Source organism: Necator americanus, chromosome X (assembly GCF_031761385.1).
Source record: "Necator americanus strain Aroian chromosome X, whole genome shotgun sequence".
Lineage (NCBI taxonomy): Eukaryota > Metazoa > Nematoda > Chromadorea > Rhabditida > Ancylostomatidae > Necator > Necator americanus.
In genome coordinates, this window is record NC_087376.1 from 23762261 (window position 1) to 23785430 (window position 23170).

Here is a 23170-nt window from a genome sequence, read left to right on the forward strand (position 1 = left end):
AAGTGAAGTTTGCTCCTTATGGTCTCGTAGTAGTCAATGCTAAGTCACCGCTGGTTAGCTTCATTCCTTTTGTATGAAATTGTTACAAATAAATTAGATTGTTGTGAATCGATATTGCCAAGTTTCTGAGGTAATCTACGGACTTCTGTTATTTGGTCGTTTTCTCACATTAGTATTTCTCCTGTCTATACGCTAGCATATGCATACTTGACCAGTAAAACCTATCCTAAACTTGCTGAAAATCTGTTTAATGTATTTGTCCCTTCTCCCGCGCTTGGCTTTTGGATCTCTGCATTAGTTTCCTTTTTTCAACAACACTAATCCGCGTTTTTGAATCAGTAGACAAGGGTGCGGGACAAGAGGTTCCCGTGAAAACCGGCTGACCGCTTCTGACCTCCCTTCAACGCCTCCGCGTAATCAAGGCTGCCGTCCCACCAGCTAGACGTCCTTCACAACCGCCTGAGATCTTCTAGACCCCGCCCCCGCCCCCATTGCTACCTAACCAACGCTGCGCGTGACGTTCGCGCCACGACGAAGCAGCGGATACTGCGAATTTGGAAGGGAGAGGAATGAAAGACGAATTGACATAGCAAGTTCTGATGTACGAATATAGTAAACTGAATACATATTATCGAAAATTAAGTCGAAAGAATATATCTTTCTATCCTAGTTAAAAGATATATCATCAGAGGCATATCATAGAGTGTCAAAGAGTCGAGGATTTGATGATTGATCAGAGTGATATGCGTGACCTACATTGTCCTCATTTGAGAAACTTCACACACATAAAGATTTTCTCAAATAGATGTTACAAGAAAAAGAATAATATGCACATATTTTCGCACATCTCATAATTTAACACATTTCACGTTACACACACGCTGTTACACATAAACTCGCAGTGCATAAGTATTTGTTTTTCACGATGTCATTCAACGAATTTATGTTCAACTTTCAACTACAGCAACTATACGCACAGCAACTTTATTAGCAGTCCGTAACTCACAGTTGAAGGGTTAAATTAAAACTGATTTTGAGAGTAAATTTTGTTGTTGAATGTCTCGTTATGTAACTGAAAAAACTATTTAGATTAATGCTTTGCCAAAATTTTATATAGATGTAATGTTTATATAGAGCGCATGTCAATATATTTTAATACTTGCTTGTACGTTTTATACAATAAAACTTTGTATGGTTCTTTAAGCTTCTTTCGACACCGTTTCGTTTTTATTTATTCTTTACATAAAATCAGTATGACGGTTAGGTGAATTAGTGGCGAACAGAGACCTTTGTATCTTCAAGATCTGCCTTCAGCTAAGTCTGCGAGACATTATTCGCGCCTCGTTAGGCGTTGGATGGCAGTTTTACCCAGCTAGATAAGCAAAAAGGAATTTCTGGAAAGCGAAAAAAAAGTAAAAGAAATATATCATTACACCGATCAGTGACACATTCTTTGAAACATCTCTAGCATTCTTAGAGATAGATGAGTGGTTCCCATCTAACAAGTCAAAACAGGGTAATTAACATTTTCACTTTTCGCATTTCTAAATAGCCAATCACTTATACAAACCTTTTTCATTTATTTTAACTTACAATTATATTTTATATAGAGTTTCAAACAACATTTAAAACCGGGCACTTTCCATTCTGTTCGATTCTAAAAGCGAATCGTAAAGGATGTGGGTGCAGCGAAGAAAACTCGTCGTAGGACTAGCAGAGGCAGCGAAATGGGCTGGGAGGGTGTGTGGGCGGGGCGTCAGCGAGACGTAGCATATGAGGAGCAATCAGGCTACTGTAGCCATTATGACGTTGTCAGGAAACGTGCGCTGCAATTATCGAAGCTCATAAGCCTCCTGGATATGCGGCGGCACATGATACGGGTACCCTTGGCCGTTCTCCAGTAAACAATGCTCTCCCAAATTGGTAGCTTTTTTTACGCAGAACAGCTGTCTGAACAAAGGTGTAGTGACTTGCTTGACTTGAATTAATCGGCGGGCTGTTATCATCGCCTGACGCGATTACCCGCATCTTCGCCGAGGTGTGCCGTCCTTAAACACAGCTCTGCCCAACCTTCTCGATCTTCTGCGAGAGTTTGCACAGAATCAATCCATTCGTCGCTATTCCATATTCTGCGAAACCTTACGTCTCGCCTGAACTGCCTATCCACGCCGAGTGTCCTCAGGTCCTCTTTCACCGCCTCAGTCCAGAACTTCCGTTTTCGGCCAGGCGGCTTCTTCCAGCTCGAACCCGACGAACTCCTCAGAACTCGTTGAACAAGGCGATCTGCCGGTCTCCCTAATATATGACCAAAGAAGCGAAGACGATTTACTTTAGCCACTTTCGATGGCGGTGCAAGATGTTGATGTTTTTCACGTGTCATCCGCCGGTATACCACATCAATTTCTGCGTAAAGATCTTCGTTGTGACATACCCTATGCCAAAAGTAGCCACGTAGTCGTCTAAGCAGCTTTCGTTCCGTGCAGTCAAGCCTCTCCATAACCGTTGATGGTGCTGCCCAAGTCTCCGATCCGTACATCATGATGGGGCGAATTGCGGATAGGTAGACTCGCAGCTTGACTTCGTTGGTGATGGGGGTCGATCACAGGCATTTCGTTAAGGAGTTAAATGCAGAAGTGGCCTTAACGCATCTTTGCTGAACCTCTCTCTCGTAGCTGCCATTGTTCTTCAGCGTACAGCCTAGGTAACAGAACTTATCGGCGAGTTCTGTCGGTTGTCCGTCCACCCTGATTCCCGCTCGGGGTCTCGAAGAGATCCACATCTGCTTGCATTTATCAGGGCGTAGGCGTAGTCCGTAGGCTGCAGCAAGCTTCGATACAAGGTTGACAACATGTTGAAGTTTCGTACTGCTTTCCGCGAATATAACAACATCGTCGGCGTACTCGAGGTCAGTGTAGGGCCACCCAGATGGTGCTAAGACAATGCCGGCAGGACACTGGTCGACTGTTCTTCGCATAATGTCGCCGATTGCGAAATTGAACAGGAAAGGTCCTGCCACTGCCCCTTGTCTTACTCCAGTTACCACTTCAAACGGTGTTGTACATCCGGCTGGTGTTCGAACTGCAGCAGTTGTTCGTTGATTCATGTCATCAAGCAAGCGAACGAACTTTCCTGGTACTCCATCGGCGCGGAGCGCGTTGAGAAGACGCCTTTAATGAGGAGAGTCGAAGACGGCTTTAAAGTCCAGAAAGGCTAATTGCATCAGTACCGCTGCCAGATTTCGACCACTCTTCTGACGATGAACACCTGGTCAATCGTAGATCGGCCAGGACGAAAGCCAGCTTGCTTGTCGCGCGTTGTTTCTTCGCGATGTTTAATGAGTCGGTCAGGATAATGCGCTCCAATACCTTGTACATAACACGTAGCGAAGAGATTCCTCGATAATTCCTGGGGTCCGTGACGGATAACTTCTTGTGGAGGGGAATTATGATAGCGTGTCTCCACGAATCAGGTATTCTTTCGTCTATCCATATTAAACGGATGATCTTTGTCATCTCACGAATCCTAGACGGAGGAAGATATTTTAGCATTTCTGCGCTAATTCCGTCGTCTCCGCCAGATTTTCCATTCTTCATTTTTTGAATACAGACCAGGACCTCCGACACGTCGGAGGCTCCTCGTTAACCGCGTATGTCGATCTATGAAGGTGTTCGAGTTCAGGAGCTTACGGCGCTTGCGGGTTCAGCTAGGTCTTGAACTGATCCCTCTAAAATGGAATGGTTGCTTCACCGACAGCTACTTCATTGGCAGTGTTAAGGACAGGAGAGCATCCTTTCATTTTGCAACTATACTGTTTCAGTAAAAAATAGGCTTTTCGTGGGTTCTTATCCTCCCACGCCTTTTCAAATCCATCGCTCTTGACGTCCACTCGTAACTGCGGTCTTGTTGCAGTTGACGACGCATCTTCTTTCTAAGACGTTTTTCCTGGTTGGAGTCACAAGTGCTGCGCGCGACACATACAGAATTGTATGTGGATTTTGTTTCCGCAGATGCAAAGGCAAACTTCTTCCGCGGCAATAGAACCGGGAGCGTTTCCCTTGCAGCGTCCTGGATGCACTTTGTGAAGGAATCCGCATTGCTAAGCTTCTTCTTGGTCCGTACTCCAACATGAATAGACACACGTGAGCGGAGTTTCGCTCTGCATTCTTCGACCTGCCACGTCGACTTTCGGCTGAAAGTGACCTCCGTTTCTCTTGTGGAACCGTATCTTGAAGCTGAGAAGAACTGGACGGTGGTCAGAGTCGAACGCGACGTCCCAAACAGCTCTAGATTTTCGGATATCCGACTGAGGGATGCTCGTCAGAACGTGGTCGAGCTGAAGTTTGAGAGTCCTCATGTTCCGCTTTCGCTGCTCTTCAGACGTTAAAAGGGACCCCTGCCACGTGAGCTGATGACGTCGATGATTCCTCTTAAACGTGGAAGCGATGAAGAGGCCTGTCTGTTCGCACAAGTCGACCAGACGGTCACCGTTGTCCGACGTGCGCTCTGCTGCATAGTATCATTTTCCTAGCACATCGGATTGCTGTTCGAGTCCCATCTTCGCATTTGCGTCGATTCCGACAATGACCACCTGCTGGCTTGGTATTTTAGACATCAACGCATTGAGTTCATCATAGAAGGCGTCCTTACCGTTGTCCTCAGCGGCTTGTTGGAGTTCACTTGATAGTGTTCGGCAGTTCAGCGTGACGAAACTAATGGTTGTTGCCAAAGATTATATGCTCCCTTCAGGCAGTTGACCTTTCAAGTTTTGGGCTTTGGCGGTGTGCTGGGGGACAGGACCTGTTTGCAATGTGCGGGAGTCTTTTGCCATACAACGGTGCGGGTTATATAGCTCGTACATTCATAACGCGTATACCCGAACGCCTGACTAAACGCGCCTGATTGCGTTTAGTCAGGCGTTCGAGTGTACGCGTTGGGAACGTACGAGCATATATATATATATATATATATATATATATATATATATATATATATATATATATATATATATATCATGCAATATAATAACGCGCTTAGTCCGTGTGTGTGTGTTTGTCTGTGTGTCACGAAAATACTCCATAATGATGCAAAATTCTACAGCGGTGAGGTGCCGAACTATCGCCATGCACCTGATAGGCGAGCGCTCTACCCTTTCACCATTGTCTAAAGCTATGTACTTATGTATGTTGGCTTTGATAAGGCAAGTTAGTTTCTTTCATATGTTAGCGAAGGTAAATGAACGTTTTTGTGAATGCATACTTCCAGATTTGCAAACTGTCATGCTATATAATAGTGGGCTTAGGCAAGTGTGTGCGTCTGTGTATGTGTGTGTCTCAGTCAAGAAATTCCAAAAAGAGGGAATATTATGGCGTCGGTTTGGTGCGCTGGACCCTCAAGGCGGTAAAATTGAGTGAGATGGGTATTGTGGCGTTGAATTCGTGCCTCGGAGCCATATAGCTGTGTCCCAACGCAGTAGCATGGGTTTCTGTGGTTCCTTCTCATTTCCCAGCATGTCCCCTGATGCTGCTAACATCCTTTCTTCAAAAAGAGGAAAAGCACTTGGCTGCTTAAATACAATTCATAGTAACCAACGTTTACGCGATCTGACGTAGAACTTTATTTTTATCACTACGATAGTGATATTCATAATGAATAAATAATGAATATAATGAATGATAATGAATAATCACTACGGTAGTGATTATTTATTTCATGTTAGCACTTCGTTCTTTGCTAATGGCTGAGAATGAAGGAAACTCATACTTGAATAATGTTTCCAAAATGTGGAGATTTGAGAGAAACATAGATGTTGAATCAAGTTCTATTCTTCTCCAAATATAGGACCGACGCATTTAGGGAAAAACCATAAAATCTTTCATCTATGTTTAAATTTTCGGGTAAAAAAATTGAAGAAAGCGTTGATAGAAAAAAGCAATTCTAATTTTCCAAAGCATGTCGCTACTGTTATTTCTTACTGATCGGTGAAGGCGAGCGAAGCGAACACCAAAATAAGCCCGAAGTCCGTCTTTAGCTGGACGTTCAGGCTGATATATATATACATATATATATATACATATATATATATATATATATATGTATATGGGGCGGGCTATATATACAGGTCTGGTTGCTACTTGCACGTGGTGGCCCTGCTCTAACTAAACGCAATCAGGCGTTCGAGTGTACGCATTGGGAACGTACGAGCTATATAACCTGCACTGTTATATGGCGAAAGCTTCCCATACATTGCAAAGAGGTGATGTCGTCCAGCACATCGCCAATGGCCATATTCTGAAAGTTCAACTGCCTGAGAGGAGCATGGAATCTTTGGCAACAACCATTCGTTTCTAGGTCTGCAGTGGAAGAACATGAACTGTGGAGAACTTAACCTATGGTTGAGCATTGTTGCAGCCATTCAAAACAACTAGGACTCCATAGTATAGAACAACATAATAACAGGAAGCAAATTTTTGATACTGATCATCTGATTTTACATAGCCTCTTGGATATACTAATGGGAAGGCCCCGTCTGTAACATCTCTCATAAAATTGCTAAACCAACTACACGGAAAACTGCGTTCCTCAATTTCTTCTTCCGTTTAGTGTGAATTATTTTTTCCAGTACATGACCTGAAGAAGAAGAACCGTTTTAGGTTGTGATGCACGTACTCGAGCAGCTGGTAAAGCTCAATCGAATGTTGTGCAAAGTGATACAACGGCAGTAGAAATGGATGGTTTTTGTCTGGTTACTGTAGTCGGTAGGAGAGAGCGTCGCCTAAAGGATGATTATGCAGTAGCACAGCTCCACATTCCATGGAAAAAGGAAATTTCTTTGTTCGTCAAAGACATTCTCTGCTTGCTGCTGCGAAATTCGGTAACGAAGCAGTAGCATGATACGGTGCTTCATCATATGTCAGAGTTATTTGCCACATATAAAGTTATACTACACCTTTGGGGCCGCGTATACGAGTCTGATTACTACCTGCACGTGGTGGCCCTGCTTTAACTAAACGCAATCAGGCGTTTGAGTGTACGCGTTGGGGAACGTACAAGCTATATAACCCGCACCGTTATATGGCGAAAGCTTCCCATACATTGCAAAAAGGTGCTGTCGTCCAGCACACTGCCAAAGCCCATAACCTGAAAGGTCAAGTGCCTGAAGGGAGCATGGAATCTTTGGCAACAACCATTCGTTTCGTCACGCTGAACTGCCGAACACTATCGAGTGAACTCCAACAAGCCGCTCTATCCAGACTTCTGCGATATCTCTGTGTCCTTTTGCTGCACTGCAGGAAACACGCATGAGAGATCGGCCCGTCATCAGCATCGAAAATTACACCATAAACTGCGGCGATGCTGATGAGAGCAAATTAGGTGGCTGCGCGATAGCTGTGAGGAACGATTACAAGAACCTGGTGGAGGAATTTGGCTCAACGTCGTCTAGATGCGCCTTTTTACGACTGCGGGATCGCGGAGGACGTGAACTCTGGATCGTAAGTGCTCGCGCATCTACGGAAACCTACGTCAAGAGCGGTGGATTTGAAAAGGCGTGGGAGGATAAGAACCCACGAAAAGCCTATTTTTTACTGAAACAGTATAGTTGCAAAATGAAAGGATGCTCTCCTGTCCTTAACACTGCCAATGAAGTAGCTGTCGGTGAAGCAACCATTCCATTTTAGAGGGATCAGTTCAAGACCTAGCTGAACCCGCAAGCGCCGTAAGCTCCTGAACTCGAACACCTTCATAGATCGACATACGCGGTTAACGAGGAGCCTCCGACGTGTCGGAGGTCCTGGTCTGTATTCAAAAAATGAAGAATGGAAAATCTGGCGGAGACGACGGAATTAGCGCAGAAATGCTAAAATATCTTCCTCCGTCTAGGATTCGTGAGATGACAAAGATCATCCGTTTAATATGGATAGACGAAAGAATATCTGATTCGTGGAGACACGCTATCATAATTCCCCTCCACAAGAAGTTATCCGTCACGGACCCCAGGAATTATCGAGGAATCTCTTCGCTACGTGTTATGTACAAGGTATTGGAGCGCATTATCCTGACCGACTCATTAAACATCGCGAAGAAACAACGCGCGACAAGCAAGCTGGCTTTCGTCCTGGCCGATCTACGATTGACCAGGTGTTCATCGTCAGAAGAGTGGTCGAAATCTGGCAGCGGTACTGATGCAATTAGCCTTTCTGGACTTTAAAGCCGTCTTCGACTCTCCTCATTAAAGGCGTCTTCTCAACGCGCTCCGCGCCGATGGAGTACCAGGAAAGTTCGTTCGCTTGCTTGATGACATGAATCAACGAACAACTGCTGCAGTTCGAACACCAGCCGGATGTACAACAGCATTCGGGGTGGTAACTGGAGCAAGATAAGGGCAGTAGCAGACCCCTTCCTTTTCAATTTCGCCATCGACGGCATTATGCAAAGAACAGTAGATCAGTGCCTTGCCGATATCATACTAGCACCATCAGGTCGCCCCTGATCGATATGGAGTACGCTGATGATGTTGTTTTATTCGCAGAGAGCAGCACGAAACTTTGACATGGTGTCAACCTTGTATCGAAGTTGGCTGCAGCATATGGACTACGTCTATGCCCTGGTAAATGCAAACAGATGTGGATCTCTCCGAAACTTCGAACGGGAATCAAGGTGGATAAACAAAAAATAGAACTCGCCGATGAGTTCTGTTACCTAGGCTGTACGCTGAAGGGCAGCGGCAGCTACAAGAAAGATATTCAGCAAAGATGTGCTTAGGCCACTTCTGCATTTAACTCCTTAACAAAGTGCCTCTGGTCTACCCCATCACCAAAGAAGTCGATCTGCGAGTTTACCTATCCGCAATTCGCCCCATCGTGATGTACGGATCAGAGACTTGGGCAGATCTATCTACGGTGATGGAGAAGGATGATTGCACGCAACGAAAGCTGCTTAGACGGCTGCTTGGTTACTTTTGCCCTAGGGTATGCCACAATGAAGATTCTTTACGGGTAAAATGATGTGGTGTACCCGTGGATGACACGTGGAAGATATCAACATCTTGCACCGCCATCGAACGTGGGTACAGAAAATCGTCTTCGCTTCATAGGTCATATATTAAGAAGACCAGCAGATCGCCTTGTTCAACGAGTTCTGAGGAGTTCGTCGGGTTCGAGCTGGAAGAAGCCACCTGGCCGAAAACGGAAGTTCTGGACTGAGGCGGTGAAAGAGGACCTGAGGACACTCGGCGTGGATAGGCAGTTCAGGCGAGACGTAAGGTTTCGCAGAATATGGAATAGCGACGAATGGATTGATTCTGTGCAAACTCTCGCAGAAGATCGAGAAGGTTGGGCAGAGCTGTGTTTAAGGACGGCACACCTCGGCGAAGATGCGGGTAATCGCGTCAGGCGATGATAACAGCCCGCCGATTAAGTCAAGTAAGTAAGTCATATATATATATATATATATATATATATATATATATATATATATATATATATATATATACATGTACATATATATATATATATATATATATATATACATGTATATATGAACTCCATACAAATCCAGCAGTCAGACGTTTCAGCTTTCAACTTATGGGGTTAGCAAAATGAATCCTTTCAAAGTAAAAGAGTGAAGTTCTATTCGATAAAATATTTTTTCTTCTTCAGCGTTTATCACGTATGGTATTTCTTGTTAGATGATGCCATTTCGTCGGGTTCTGTGCTTGATCAGTGTTGATGCCAGCTAGGGCAATGTCAGTTTGAACCGGCGCTGTTTTAGCCTTCCGTTTTTCGCTTTTCGGGTACATCTAATTCTATGTCTAATTCTATCACGGAGAGGCACAGTTGTCACTCTGTTATAGACGACAGTAACATCAGGGACGAGTTTCACACATTTTCCCGGCTATGAGTCCAACACCTAGTCTGTACCGGATGTCTTTGTTCAAATTGTGATCGAGGCGAGTGACACCAATCGTTCATGCAGCATCTTCATTTTCATCTCATCGGGACGACGTTCCACAACTCTGGATGCGGACCAGAAGTCGGGGCCATAGATCGTTACAGGTCGAATGGCAGAATTCTTTATATCCTTGAATAGAGACGGTCAGGCATGCTCTTGTCACAGGGCTGCACTTGAGTCACCACTTCAGCCATGTAGTGCTTAAATGGGCGGTTACCTTCCAGTGGCTGCCGTGGATGTAATAGTATTTGAATTGAAGTATTTTATAGCGGTCATCGGAACGTCCATCCCATCAGTGTTCAGGGTACCAGTCTCGTCTATGTCAGCTGTTATCCACGCCCCACTTGAGCTTGCTGCTGCATTTCTTCTTCGCTTTGTGACGTCAGCATGACGTCATCGGCGCAGTGTAGCATACATAACAGACTTCAGGAGGTCGCTCGTCATGGCATTTATGAAGATTATGAAGAGAAGCAAAGAGAGGACTGAGAACTGATGTTGGCCGTCGGATATGTAGAATTCTTCTGACTTTCTCGCAGCCGCTTGCACTTGAGGTAAATATGCTTCCTCTTGATGATTTAGCTCGCACTGTTTGACTTTATTCTAAGAGTTTTTTGCGCAGACTTTTACTTTTTATTCTACTTCATGATTATACGCTCAACAATTTTGTCAACGAATTTAAACATTGACAACAACAAGATATTGACCATGAACTACGTGGAAGCATGCAAGTTCACTATAAAAGATGTAGAGAGATAAGTCGAAATAGAAAGGTTTAAACCAGAAACAATGGCATCAGAGATCTCAGAAGTTTTCCCTGAACTCGTAGCAAATTTGGGAGGGCTTTTTTATACAAGAACAAGAAGAAAAGAGGAGAAGCAAAATTGTTTTCACTTTTTTTGCGCGAAATAGTGAATGTCACTAAACTTGCTAGCTAAGGAACGACTTTTTTCAGACAAATGGGTTATTTCTCTGCCATCTTCCCCACTTACCTGCTCCACTTCTTTTTGTTCTTCGCGTGAAACATTGATTCCCGTTTTGTGTGAGCAGAGCACATGCTCTAGGAAGGAGAGAAGAACACAGGGAAGATCCACGCAAAAAAAACGCTTTGGCAATTATTAAGACTAGATATTCATGAAAAAAAAACTCGTGAGAAAAGTTAAATACAATATAAGTAATATCGCGCTTAGTCCGTATATATATATATATATATATATATATATATATGTGTTACGAAAATACTCCATAATAATGCAAAATTCTGCACCGGTGAGGTGCCGAACCATTGCCATGCACCTGATAGGCCAGCACTCTACCTTTCCACCATTATCGAAAACTATGTAGCTTTGATAAGGCAAGTTAGTTTCTCTCATATGGGTAAATGAACTTTTATGTGAATGCATACTTCCAAATTTGCAAACTACCTTGCTATATAATAACGGGCTTATTCTGCCACGTGTGTGCGTCTGTGCATGCGTGTGTCTCAATCAAAAAATTCCAAAAAGAGAGAGAGGCGGATACTATGGCGTCGGTTTGGTGCGCTGGAGCCTCAAGGCGGTAAAATCGGGTGAGGCGAGTACTATGGCGTCGAATTCGTGCCCCGGAGCCTGATAGCTGTAAAATGGAGTGGGACGGGTCCAGCGGGGTTGAAATGGTGCGTGGGAGCCCCAACGCAGTAGAATGGGCTTCCGTGGTTCCTTCGCATGTCTCTTTCCCAGCATGTCTCCTGATGCGGCTAACATCTCTTCTTCAAAAAGAACCAAGTGTAGAACTGACGTGTTTAGGGTACAACCATGAAATCTTTTCATCTATGCTTGAATTTTCGGGTAAAAAATTGAAGAAAGCGTTGGTAAAAAAAACGGTTCTAATTTTACAAAAAAAAATGTCGCTACTGTTATTTCTTATTGATCGGCGATGACGAGCGAAGCGAACACCAAAGTAAGCCTGAAGTCCGGCTTTAGCCAGACGTTCAGGCTTGTGTAACAAATAATTCGTTGGGTTGCTTAAAATATCACGTTTCAAAAGTGTTCACAACATAACATATAGTGTAAGTACACAAAACTGATGTTTCTTATGGTCTTTCTTACTCATGGTCTTGCAAGAATGTTCGGATAGAATTATCAAAGCTTATTTCACATATCTTCAATTGGAAAGTAGTGCTTTACAGCAGATTGTTTGCCCTGTCTTAAACTCGGTGTGCAACTAGCTCTAATGATGAAAATAGGACCGACTGCTCATAGGAATCTTTTCTTACTTTTAGGCAGTTTCTTGAAGATTAATTACAAGGCGGAGGATACTTCTGGGAAGAGCTCTATGAAAGCTTTATAGTACTTTTGCATCCTCATACTTGCATCCTTCAAGCGATTCATAAGGCGACGGTGCCATTGTGGAGTCTGCTTTTCACTTTTCGTTACACACATCGTAGTTTTCTGTAATCGGCGTGGTGATGGAACACGACCCCTTCCTCCCTTTCTTCTTCTACTCCAACGTTCCTGCGGTAGTTATCAGTTGCTACCAATTCAATATATTTGAAATTCCATGTGCTTCGGAAAACAAAAAGTCAGAAAACAGCTGAGGAACAATTGGCAAATGAGAAAATCGGTAAGTGACAAAACCGACGAAACGCCAAGTAGTAGAAGAAACAAATTTACTGGAATATTGTTGAAACATTGGTATTGAAATATTTTCATTTTTATTCTATTCTATTTTTATTCTAAAATCTATGAAGTATCTTTGAATTCTGATTAAAGTCTAAAATACGACCAAAAAGAAGAGTCAGGTGCGTCAGTCGAATTACAGAGGAACGTCGAAAGCGAAAACGAAAAAAATCAGCATATTTTTCCTACAATATGACAATGGGACGACGCAAGCAAGTTTTTGCAAAAGAATTGTAAATTCGACATGACTTCTGGGGATTTAATGACCAAAAAAGCTCAGATTCAGTGCACATTGTTAGGTCTGGGAGATCGCGGATAACTTCTTCACAAGAGGATATTCTTCACAAGTGAAAAATCTTAGTTGGTTTTTTTTTAGGGCAGGTTCCCCCTAAAAAACAGTTACCTCGCCGTTTTTTTCTCACCTCCTAGTTTTTTTTAGAATTTTGATGGGACAAAGTGGGAAAAATAGCATTTTTCCAATCTTTGTCTCATCAAAAATTTAGATAAAGGGACTAAGGAAACATTAATGAGCAAAATTTCTCCTTCATGGATTTTCTGGTTCTCTCAAAGTTTGGATGAGACAAATCCAAAAAACTCGCGAAATTTTTAATTTTGTCTCATCAAAATTCCAAGAAGACCGGGAGATGGCAAGAAATAACAATATAATTGCCTTGTAGCGCAGACCTTCTTCTCTAAAACTACCTAGATTTTTTCTTTTGCTCCTCTTATTACAAAGTTATTCGCGATCTCTCAGACCTACCAATGTGCACAAAATCGGAGATTTTTGGTAAGCACATCTTATTTAACCCACGTTTAAACTGCAGTAAACTACGTATAATTAAACTCTTCATGTTTTAGAAGTGGTTTCAAACTTCTAACTCTTTTGCAAAAATTTGTCTCAGACGGGTGTCGAACCTACGATGTCTCATCATTACATTGTCAACACGTTATAATAATTGATTTCTTTAATTGGGCCGGATACGAGGTTGTTACTGTCCTTTATTCGTGACTAACTTTTCGGCAATATCGCCTTCTTCAGAGCATGAAAGGGTGAAATCGAACGTGATTTATCCGATCAAACGCCCAATCCGTCCAACAAAGAAAGTCCTAAGTTTATTGTTGGGCCTCATAGCTACAAGTAGAACAGAACATCGTACCTTAGGATCGAATAACTATCCTGCCACTGCTAAATACCTGTTGTATGGTGATTAGAGCAGTCAAATATCAGCCTTGAAAAAAGCGCGAGTTCTATTTAAGGCTGATATTTATTTATATTTTCCGCGTAATGCAGAGGAATTCCCCTCGACTCATTTTTGGGCGCTTGGAGTGGATCCAAAAAGCCTCCAGAGCCTAGCGCGCCGCAATTCTACATTTGCACGAAAAAAAAATCGTGGTCTTAACTGCAAAAAAAAACTCTGTTATGACGCCGCACCCGCCGTGACCACCTAATGTAGTGGAGTCACATGATTTCCTTTTGCCATCCTTTGATTGGAATACATGGTGGTCTAGCTATTTCTACTATGTATTCGCCACCACACTGCACACAGGAAATCATATAAACAATGCATGAACTCATGCAATCAACCTCGTTGTTATCCTGACAAATTTTGCACTCCGATGTAGTGCAAATATGATCATATAGGCGATTGCGAATGAGCATTTGCCTAAGATTACTAGGGGGAGCTCCATGATGGCAACAGATTCTTCACGATTCGTGATTCATGATTAGCTACACGCGAGCAACACGTTACACATTTTCAAAACAAAATGTTGGAGCTTCCATATTGTCCTACGTCTGAAACTAAATGCAATATTTTGTAATTTATGCAATCATTTAGTATTACTCTTCGTAATATTTTATAATGTATGTAATTATCTAATACTACTCATAAATTTTGTTCTGGTTTTTGTGCCATCCTTCATTCACTACTGCCCTCCGCACAATCCCTTACGACTCGCTTCCCTTGCAACCCTCTTCCTTTACGACCCCCGTTGGGAAAATGTCGTCACATACTTGACCGTGGTAATCCGTGCGTAGTACGAAACCTACTAGAAAATGAAGTGAAAACCACTGACTTCCTTCCTTTATTTGTAATAGTCATTCCTTTATACAGAGTTGTAGATCTTTTCTAAAGAAGGAAGCTAACTGAAACTAAAGAACCGTGCTTTTGTAATCCGACAGTTCCTCCCTAGTTAACGGTCGTGCTAAATACTCCTTAAGATGACAGATTTAAAATCGTTCTATCGATGAAGGTGGAAATCTAGCAAGGGTAAGCACCTTCAACAAATGGTACAGCTAATCAATAATTTTCTGATGTGAGCAACCAGAAATTGCTTATCTCTTTCACAGCATTTGCAATCCGAAATTCACAAATGCAAAGACACCTGTAAAACTTCACTTGAACGACAATTTACCCTCATCTGTGAACTACTTCAATAGGTCATAATTTGTGTTGACTAAACAGCTTACGAAGTGTTCTCAATGGTGACTTTTTTCAAACGGTAAAATGAGTACATACTTTCTTGCAAGTCGTTGTCGCCGAAATCGGAATTTGAACAGATGTTCCTTCTAGTAGGCCGGAATTGCATGCAGCGAACACTGATATTACTTTGTAGTTGTTATTCTTTTTTTGCTTTGCAGAACTAGCACTCAAGGAGTTCTGCTTAACTCCAACATCCTCGCATAAATACTGAATACGCATACTGAAGGAAGTCCTCCCCACGAGCACAATCTGGCAATTAAAAAAACTCTCCTCAAATGAAAATCTCTCTTAAGCTTGTTTCTACTTTACTGTTATATGAGCCCTAATTAGTTAGGATATGAATAAACGTAGCCGTAGTACCAGAAGGATCCTGTTTAATTCCTACATAATAAGTTTTTCTTGAGAGAACTCAAGTGATTTTCTTACATGATGCTAGTGCTAAATTCTCATAAATTAGCATCAGGTTTTCAATCAGCTCTTATCCGGTTTTCCTGCTTCAATTGACTTTGCTTTAGGCATCATGTCGTACAAGTTAGTGATTCCTAAGCGGTTACTTACCTACTATTCCAACAAGCTTGAAACGATTTTAACGCGTTTCAAAGAAGACGGGTTGGAATCCGTCAACCTTTCTGGCACAGAGGGAGATCCCTTACCCTCCTTCATTCGAGATAGTCTTCAGCGACTAGAAGATGGAGCAGGAGCTATCGAAGCAGCCATTTCAAAGACTGAGCGCCAGTTGCAAGATTATGCTACCGAATTAGCCAACCTAACCGAAGATGAACCCAAAGACAACAATGAATTTGAAGTCTACTCGACTAAGGCACAAGAATCCTTGACCTTGGCCTTTGACTACATGCTACAACTTCAAGTTCGAATTCAAGCGTTTCGTTCCTACGCTAGTAATCCACAAGTTCCTCAGAACCTTCCATCAAGATCTAGTGATGCAAATATTGTGAATGAGTCAGCATTTTCGCCTAAGCAGCTAGAATTGCTCGCTCTTCCTATCCCGAAGTTTAGCGGTAACATTTGGGAATAGGATAACTTCTGGGAACTATTCCACTCTAATGTGCATTCACAAGGCTTTTCTGAACTTCACAAGTTTAACTATTTACTGAATGCTCTTAAAAGCGAAGCCTTAGAGTCAGTGAGAAAATTTCAAGTAACGAAAGAAAATTATGCGAAAGCTCTCGAATTCTTGAGAAATAAGTATGAGAATTCGGAGGAGCTCGTTTTTCGACTGATCGATAAACTAGACGGTTGCTCTCTTCGATCAACTGCTATTCGCGACCAACGAAGACTGTTTGAGCAAGTACAGGTTATTGTGGCTCAGTTGGTGCAGAAAGGTGAAAATGTCAATAATCAGTGGTTACTCAGGCGAATACTTTCTAAATTCCCTGACAGCACACAGCGACAAGCCCTCGTAAGAAAGCAAGCGGTTTTGGCAGACAGTCCTTTTAGCATGGACCACCTTCTCCGGCTGCTTGAACAAATCATCTCGAACGAAGAGATGGTTTCCCTCTACACCGCAAAAGACAGATCTTCTAACACAGATGGGACGGATAAAAGACCCAAACAAGCGAAAATCCCACAATTACTCTCTTGCATGTATTGCGGAGGTACCCACAATCCTTGTGTGTGACAAGTTGAAAACTCCCTATCAAAGATCACGATACCTGCGCAATCACAAGTTATGTCTTATCTGCGCGTCTCAACGCGCGACCACAGAATGTAAGAGGCGGCCATGTTTCAAGTGCCAGAAACGCCACCACACCTCGTGCTGTTTCCGGTTCGCTACAAAAATGTCAAGTTCTCCGTCTTCTCCGAAAAGGGAGCTTGATGACACAAACAAAGCTAAGGAAATCTCGACAAAAGGGAAAGAACCTAGGGCGTTCAAACCAACGACAAAGATTAACCAAATTAGCCTAGAAACAAGTTCAAATTTTCCAGAAGAGAAAGCTGTCTTGGAACTTCATTCCGTAAAATACCTGGAAAATTCGCAAACCACCTTCTTGCCCACGGGAGAGGTAATAGTGATGGACCCTAACACTAACAGACTAAGGAAAATTGCGGTATTTTTCGATACGGATGCTGAAATTTCGTTCATTGATACGGTACTGGCCGCCGAACTACGCCTCCCTACAATCAAGGAAACGAAATTACGTCTTCATACGTTCGCTTCTGATCAGGTACAAGAAACACGATCCCGCAAAGTTCCCCTCCAAATATGGGACGCGGAAGGACAACCACTCTCCCTACTCCTATTTACGCACGACATCTTAACCAAGCCATTCGTGACCGATCCGGTCTGTGCAGAAGACCTGGAATTTCTCCGTCAACAACATCTGCGGATTAACCTCACCACAAGCGGCTCAACTGTAAAGCCTTCTATCCTCCTAGGATGTGATCAGCTGTGGACACTACTCAAGAACTATGTACCACAAGTACAACTTCCATCCGGATTACATCTACTTCCAACGCGCACTGGACACTTGATGACCGGACAAGTCAAAACAATAGAGAATCACGAGGACGAGATGGGTAAATGGGATGGCTACGGGACACTGGAAGGCCAAGTTAACGTTGCTTCCATCATTCATATGAACACGGATGAGAACGAGAATTAGAAGTGGGAAAAATACTGGTCCCTAGAGTCAGCGGGAGCGGAGGACTTTTCCAGCTCTGAAAGAGAAGAAGAAGCTAGGATAGACAGCCAAGTATGGGAAAAGTTCAACCAGACAATAAAAAACGAGAAGACAGATACTATGCTCATTTGCCGTCGAAGAATATCAACATCCCATTACCCGATAACAGAGCTATAGCGCTGAGAAAACTAGTTAGCGTCTGGAACTCATTGCAAAAGGACGAAAACCTGCTCGAAAGATACAACGAAGTATTCAAGGAACAGCTACGTCAGCATATCCTTGAGAAAATTCCAAACGAATCTACACCACAAGTATCCAGAGTTCATTACATTCCTCATCATGCTGTACTAACGCCTCATAAAGCAACAACCAAACTTCGGGTGGTTTTTTGATGCGTCCGCTCATTACAAAGAATGTCCATCGTTGAACGATGTCCTTCACCGCGGTCCAGTAATACTACCACAGCTTTTCGGTGTACTTCTTCGATTTAGAATTGGAGAAATGGCAGTAACCTCAGACGTGGGGAAAGCATTTTTACAAGTTCTTCTTTATGAAGATGACTGCAACTACACATGGTGTTTGTGGTTACGAAACCACAAGCTACCACCTACGTCAAGTTACATACAAGTTCTCCGATTCACCCGAGTAACGTTTGGTTTGATACCATCTTCATTCCTTCTCGCCGGAACAATTCATTTCAGGAGGATGCCAAGCTTATAGCTGACATCAAAGAAAATTTATACGTCGACAATCTCATCTTAACTGCAGATTCGGTGGACGGCTCAGTACATATCTACAATCGAACAAAACAGGTGTTCAACGGCTTGAACATGAATCTCCGGGAGCTCTCATCTAATAACACCAAACTGATATCACAAATTGCACAGAAAGGCAAGTCACTGGAGAAATTATCTAAATTGCTGGGAATAACATGGAATCCAACATCTGATTATCTCCAGATTTCATGCCGACCAAAACACCTGAGGATATCACGAAACGAAGTGTGGCAAGTTCCCTAGCATCTATTTATGGCCCGTTAGGATGGATGCTACCATTGCTTCATAAGGCAAAAGCCTTTCTTAGGACTATTTGGAAAGAAAGATTCGATTGGGACACAGCGTTGTCTCCTGGAAGACTCCTGGAAGCGTATCTGCTCAGACATGGACGGGTTTACAAAAACTCTACCTCGATGTCTTTGTGCAAAAAACACAGAATGTGTTTTAATCACCTTCGCCGGTGCAAGTACTGAAGCCATTGCTGCAGGTATCTACTTACGCACTGAAACGACAACGAACATCATCATCGCAGGAGGTAAACTACCATCTATAAAAACCACATCATCGACAATACCGAAAATGGAATTGGATGCGGTAACTCTCGTACTCCGCCTGACTGACAAGGTTCTATAGCAGCTTCGTGCAGTGCACAAATTAAAGCTGTCTACATCCTTTCCGACTCAGAAATTGTACTAAATTGGATAAAGCGGAGACCCCTAACAGGCGTCGGTGTGAGAATCTTCAACCGATTGATGGAGATCGAAAAGATTACACAGCACCTACAAGCTATGGGCATACCAGTTCACTTTGGACATATCGCAACTCAACACTACGCGGCAGACTGCGCAACGCGAGGTCTTACTCAAACGGAACTAGCTGATCACATCTGGTGGACAGGACCAGCTATCCTCCATGATCCTCCAAAAAGTTGGTCATCCACGTTGTGGACATTCGACTATGACACTGGCTTTGAAAATGAGCATCAGGATGCTACTACTAATAAAAAGGAATCAGAAGTCATAGAGCCTCTCGAAGAACTCAAAGAAGTCTTACTAACGAAAAACAGATTTGAACAAGTTCCACAAAACCGACTTATTTGCTTCTTTGAAGAAATTCTCACTTCAGAATGCAAAACGAATTATAGCGCGAGTCTTACGCTACATTGCAATTCTTGTTGCTCGAGTGAATGCTCGAAGAGATCGTCCAATTAGGCTTTCCGCACTTCTTGAGGAGGTACCTAAGCAGAGCAACTTCCAGCTGTCAGAAAAAGAAATAGCCAGAGCAGGAAAAGTTCTGGTGAAACAGCATCAATTAGTAAAAAGCACCCCCTGCTATTCTCAAGTCCTTGCAACATCAAGTTCGAGTTCACATCAAGTTCGATCCAGATGATCTACTCAGATGCTCTGGATGTCTGGGAAAAAGCGATCTGGATGGGGAATCAAAAACACCACTATTAGTCTTGCAGAACTCTTGGTCAGCAGAAGTCCTAATTCGCGACCGTCATAATAACGGACATCCAGGAATAAGTCACACCATGTCCTTGGTGAGACAATCCTTCTGGATTCCCAAATTGCGAGCAGAAATGACACGCATTATTCGGCACTGCATACCCTGTCAAAAGTTCAACAATTTTCCCTACAAGTATCCCGAACAAGGCGATTTGCCGGCAGAACGGGTCTGCAGATCACGACCCTTCGCACACGTCGGACTGGATTACTTTGGTCCACTGTCCATTCTAAAGTGCGATGGTACAGAACGCAAATGCTATGGACGTATAATTACGTGCATGGCAACACGCCTCGTACATCTCGACGTCGTTTCTGACCTCTCCACCACAGCACTTCTCATGATGTTACGCCGCTTCTTCGCCCGACGAGGTCAAGCAGTTTCTATCACAAGTGATAATGCTCCAACGTTTACTCTTGGAGAAACCACTCTCAGCGAGTGTCTACATGCGGTCCAAAATGACCCGGCTGTGGAACGAACAATAACAAGTCGAGAAATCCAGCGGAAGCATATCATGCCTTACGCTCCATGGCAAAAAGGCTTCTATGAGAGGTTGATTAAATCAGTGAAACATTCCCTCTACAAGTCAATAGGCCTCGTTAAACTGTCCTTTGAACAATCGTCGACACTGATAATTTAAATCGAGGAACTTCTAAATACGAGGCCTCTTCTGTGTGTGGAATCACACTCACCTTTTGAACAAGTATTGAGACCCATTGACTTCCTTCAAAACGAGTTTGAAGTTCCCTATCCATTGGATGACATCGCTGAAGATGAGAGAGATCCTTCTTATCTCCCACCTGGAGAACAAGTCCTTCTAAGAACCAAGACACAAACTATAAAAGCTCTACAAACATCCTGTAAGTTCACAGAGAAGTTTTGGCGAGATCAATATTTGCTTGCTTCGCATCAACGCGAAGTAGGAAAAAACAGAAGTTTACGATATTCTCCTAGAAAGGATGACATTGTATTAATTAACGAACCAATACTACCTCGACATTCGTGGAAAATGGGAAGAATACACGATCTGATAATGAGCTCAGAAGGAGTAATACGCAAAGCGGTCATCATGCTACCATTTCATCGCCAGATACGCAGACCGATAAACCTTCTGGTTCCACTAGAACTAGAGGATGAGAAACGAAAGAACGAGGACTCTCCAGTACAAGTACAAGAACCCAAATCGGCTTCATCGTCCACTTCCACAGAGAGAATTCACGAGTCTGAAAACTGTCCTGAGTCCATACCCAGTAGCAATAAACAGACAAGTCGATATAACCTACGACCAAGAAGACAAGTAGATTATAGAGGAATTCTCTCAATTATTCGTGCAAATCAATCCGCTACGCTACTCACCATTTTGTTGATTCTGGCAATAGGAGACTTATATTCCGACGAGGCATACCAACATTCCTCAAGCACCAGACCCATTCGTTGCATAGATGGAGGTGTGGGACTTATTTCACCGCCTCACATACCCTATCAAGTTTGTGCCGCAGAATTTTGTCGAACTTACGGAGACCCGCAAATGAATGTAACATTGCGGTTTCCCTCACAAGTTATATTACACGATCATCAAGTACAGTGGAAGTTTACGGAGAACGAAACCACGACAATTATATAAACACAGTGTCCAGCCGCAGCGTTCTGCCAAAACATCGACTGCATCTTCTGCTCCGTTGCAATTCTCAACCCAGAGTGCTGGCCAGCTGAAACTATCATCGCCGTCACAATTCTCCTCTACTTTGTCATCTCCGGGTGTTACATGTTTTTATATGTGCCTATCTCTCTTGGTTGGCCAATACGCCTAATGACAAGTCTTATTTGTCGTTGTCTTAGAGCTCTCATCAACGGCATTACACGAAGGACGAGGAGAGAACATAAGAATCGTCGACGAGAGGTCGACCTGATCAAGCTGTTGGCTATCTTGTACATACCTACTTTTGCTATGGCCGAAACAAAAGGTTGTCAACAAGTAAACATATTCTCCCACGTATCAACAGTCTGCTCCCGCTTTGATGATGACCAAACCTGCAAGGTCCAACTTTCCGGAGTTCTGAAGATTAATCTATTCAAGCAACATGCTTGCTTCAAACTACACCACAATTCGACTTCATTGCATGAGATTCACGTTCAGTAGAAATCACTCATTTTGCTTTCTGAACCCGTGACAGACGTCTTCACACGCGACACGAACTACGGTATAGGGAACAGCAAACGCTGTCCCCATAAGGGATCATGTAAGGGAGGAAAGTGTGCAGATATAAATGCAACAAATCTGCTACCAGAATTGGAACATGGGAACGAGTATCCGGGAATTACAGCATGTGTGGAGTCCTGCGGAGGCCTCGGATGCGATTGTTTCTATTGGAGCTCGGGATGCCTGTTTTACCGCATTTATTTAATGCCTACCACTCCACAAGTTTACGAAATCTTCCACTGCAATCGATGGAGAGAAGCAGCAAAAGTCGAGATCACACATTACGACGCTGTCAAAGGAACAGCTGAGTCGTACTTGGCACATCTGCGACCAAATATCCCAGTGTTATGGAAGTTTTTTACACTCACTCTAAGTTCCATAACAGTGCCACCAATTCCACCCTTTAATTCGCCATTCGTTACGGATGGAAACCACACGACCATTTGGCACTCAAACAGAAAACCTGCCCTGCAGTGTCCGAATCACACGACAGCGATGAACCTCGACTGCGACATTGCAGAAGACTGTACATGCTATCCGGCCGAGACCCAAGCCAACTGTAAATGCAGACAAGTTGATATCTCCTCATGGTTTGACAACATACAACATCGTCTCCCGGTAGTTTTACCGCCAGTAACATTCCGACAAACTCGAGAAGGACAAGTTCAAGCCACAATATCAAGCATGACTAGGGGGGCGGTCGTTAGGTACCCACAGCCGCCGCGACAGCCGATCATTAGGGAAAAAGATTGGCAACGGCGATCGTTAATTGCGCTGCGCAATGTCAGCAGAGCACTGCGCTGCGTTTGCCTCATGCCCCGCACATCACATCCTTCATCAACGACTCTCATCGTCTAATGAGGTGCGAAACATGCCTCGCAGGGGCACGCTATCTCCGCTATTGACTCCGTATGGAGTATCGATCGTTTACGTATAAAGATATCTCGAACGACTGCACACG

General features: G+C 43.3%; 11 protein-coding genes across 16 annotated transcripts; 7 read left to right on the forward strand and 4 right to left on the reverse strand.

The window, feature by feature from the left end:
• Positions 1-2002: 2002 nt before the first annotated feature.
• RB195_025116 (uncharacterized protein) lies at positions 2003-2539 on the reverse strand (the record flags this gene model as incomplete). 2 transcript variants are annotated; one of them, XM_064213134.1, is made up of 1 exon in its annotated part: positions 2003-2539. In XM_064213134.1, the coding sequence occupies one exon, from the start codon at positions 2537-2539 to the stop codon at positions 2003-2005; it is 537 nt and encodes a 178-aa protein (XP_064069015.1). The 2 variants fall into 2 exon arrangements, with proteins under 2 accessions (XP_064069015.1, XP_064069016.1); XM_064213135.1 differs by having other exon boundaries at positions 2003-2536.
• A 60-nt stretch (positions 2540-2599) lies between these two features.
• Positions 2600-3103, reverse strand: RB195_025117 (uncharacterized protein; the record flags this gene model as incomplete). Its single annotated transcript, XM_064213136.1, has 1 exon — positions 2600-3103. One exon carries the CDS (start codon positions 3101-3103, stop codon positions 2600-2602), a length of 504 nt encoding a protein of 167 aa, XP_064069018.1.
• On the reverse strand, positions 2600-3593 carry RB195_025118 (uncharacterized protein; the record flags this gene model as incomplete). 2 transcript variants are annotated; one of them, XM_064213138.1, is made up of 2 exons in its annotated part: positions 2600-3167; positions 3265-3593. In XM_064213138.1, the coding sequence occupies 2 exons, from the start codon at positions 3591-3593 to the stop codon at positions 2600-2602; spliced, it is 897 nt and encodes a 298-aa protein (XP_064069017.1). The 2 variants fall into 2 exon arrangements, with proteins under 2 accessions (XP_064069017.1, XP_064069019.1); XM_064213137.1 differs by lacking the exon at positions 2600-3167 and having other exon boundaries at positions 3195-3593.
• Positions 3594-4096: 503 nt separating this feature from the next.
• On the reverse strand, positions 4097-6285 carry RB195_025119 (uncharacterized protein; the record flags this gene model as incomplete). Its single annotated transcript, XM_064213139.1, has 2 exons — positions 4097-4506; positions 6243-6285. 2 exons carry the CDS (start codon positions 6283-6285, stop codon positions 4097-4099), a joined length of 453 nt encoding a protein of 150 aa, XP_064069020.1.
• A 1013-nt stretch (positions 6286-7298) lies between these two features.
• On the forward strand, positions 7299-8378 carry RB195_025120 (uncharacterized protein; the record flags this gene model as incomplete). 3 transcript variants are annotated; one of them, XM_064213142.1, is made up of 3 exons in its annotated part: positions 7299-7653; positions 8036-8174; positions 8234-8378. In XM_064213142.1, 3 exons carry the CDS (start codon positions 7299-7301, stop codon positions 8376-8378), a joined length of 639 nt encoding a protein of 212 aa, XP_064069021.1. The 3 variants fall into 3 exon arrangements, with proteins under 3 accessions (XP_064069021.1, XP_064069022.1, XP_064069023.1); XM_064213140.1 differs by lacking the exons at positions 8036-8174; positions 8234-8378 and having other exon boundaries at positions 7299-7676; XM_064213141.1 differs by lacking the exons at positions 7299-7653; positions 8234-8378 and having other exon boundaries at positions 7808-8206.
• Positions 8379-9018: 640 nt separating this feature from the next.
• On the forward strand, positions 9019-9396 carry RB195_025121 (uncharacterized protein; the record flags this gene model as incomplete). Its single annotated transcript, XM_064213143.1, has 1 exon — positions 9019-9396. The coding sequence occupies one exon, from the start codon at positions 9019-9021 to the stop codon at positions 9394-9396; it is 378 nt and encodes a 125-aa protein (XP_064069024.1).
• Positions 9397-15605: 6209 nt separating this feature from the next.
• On the forward strand, positions 15606-16121 carry RB195_025122 (uncharacterized protein; the record flags this gene model as incomplete). Its single annotated transcript, XM_064213144.1, has 1 exon — positions 15606-16121. The coding sequence occupies one exon, from the start codon at positions 15606-15608 to the stop codon at positions 16119-16121; it is 516 nt and encodes a 171-aa protein (XP_064069025.1).
• A 763-nt stretch (positions 16122-16884) lies between these two features.
• On the forward strand, positions 16885-17709 carry RB195_025123 (uncharacterized protein; the record flags this gene model as incomplete). The annotated part of the gene is made up of 1 exon (XM_064213145.1): positions 16885-17709. The coding sequence occupies one exon, from the start codon at positions 16885-16887 to the stop codon at positions 17707-17709; it is 825 nt and encodes a 274-aa protein (XP_064069026.1).
• A 92-nt stretch (positions 17710-17801) lies between these two features.
• RB195_025124 (uncharacterized protein) lies at positions 17802-18119 on the forward strand (the record flags this gene model as incomplete). The annotated part of the gene is made up of 1 exon (XM_064213146.1): positions 17802-18119. The coding sequence occupies one exon, from the start codon at positions 17802-17804 to the stop codon at positions 18117-18119; it is 318 nt and encodes a 105-aa protein (XP_064069027.1).
• A 1136-nt stretch (positions 18120-19255) lies between these two features.
• RB195_025125 (uncharacterized protein) lies at positions 19256-23067 on the forward strand (the record flags this gene model as incomplete). 2 transcript variants are annotated; one of them, XM_064213148.1, is made up of 7 exons in its annotated part: positions 19256-19549; positions 19629-19736; positions 19969-20561; positions 20721-21457; positions 21647-21767; positions 21849-21973; positions 22184-23067. In XM_064213148.1, the coding sequence occupies 7 exons, from the start codon at positions 19256-19258 to the stop codon at positions 23065-23067; spliced, it is 2862 nt and encodes a 953-aa protein (XP_064069028.1). The 2 variants fall into 2 exon arrangements, with proteins under 2 accessions (XP_064069028.1, XP_064069029.1); XM_064213147.1 differs by lacking the exons at positions 21647-21767; positions 21849-21973; positions 22184-23067 and having other exon boundaries at positions 19846-20561; positions 20721-21633.
• Positions 22414-23067, forward strand: RB195_025126 (uncharacterized protein; the record flags this gene model as incomplete). The annotated part of the gene is made up of 1 exon (XM_064213149.1): positions 22414-23067. One exon carries the CDS (start codon positions 22414-22416, stop codon positions 23065-23067), a length of 654 nt encoding a protein of 217 aa, XP_064069030.1.
• Positions 23068-23170: the final 103 nt, after the last annotated feature.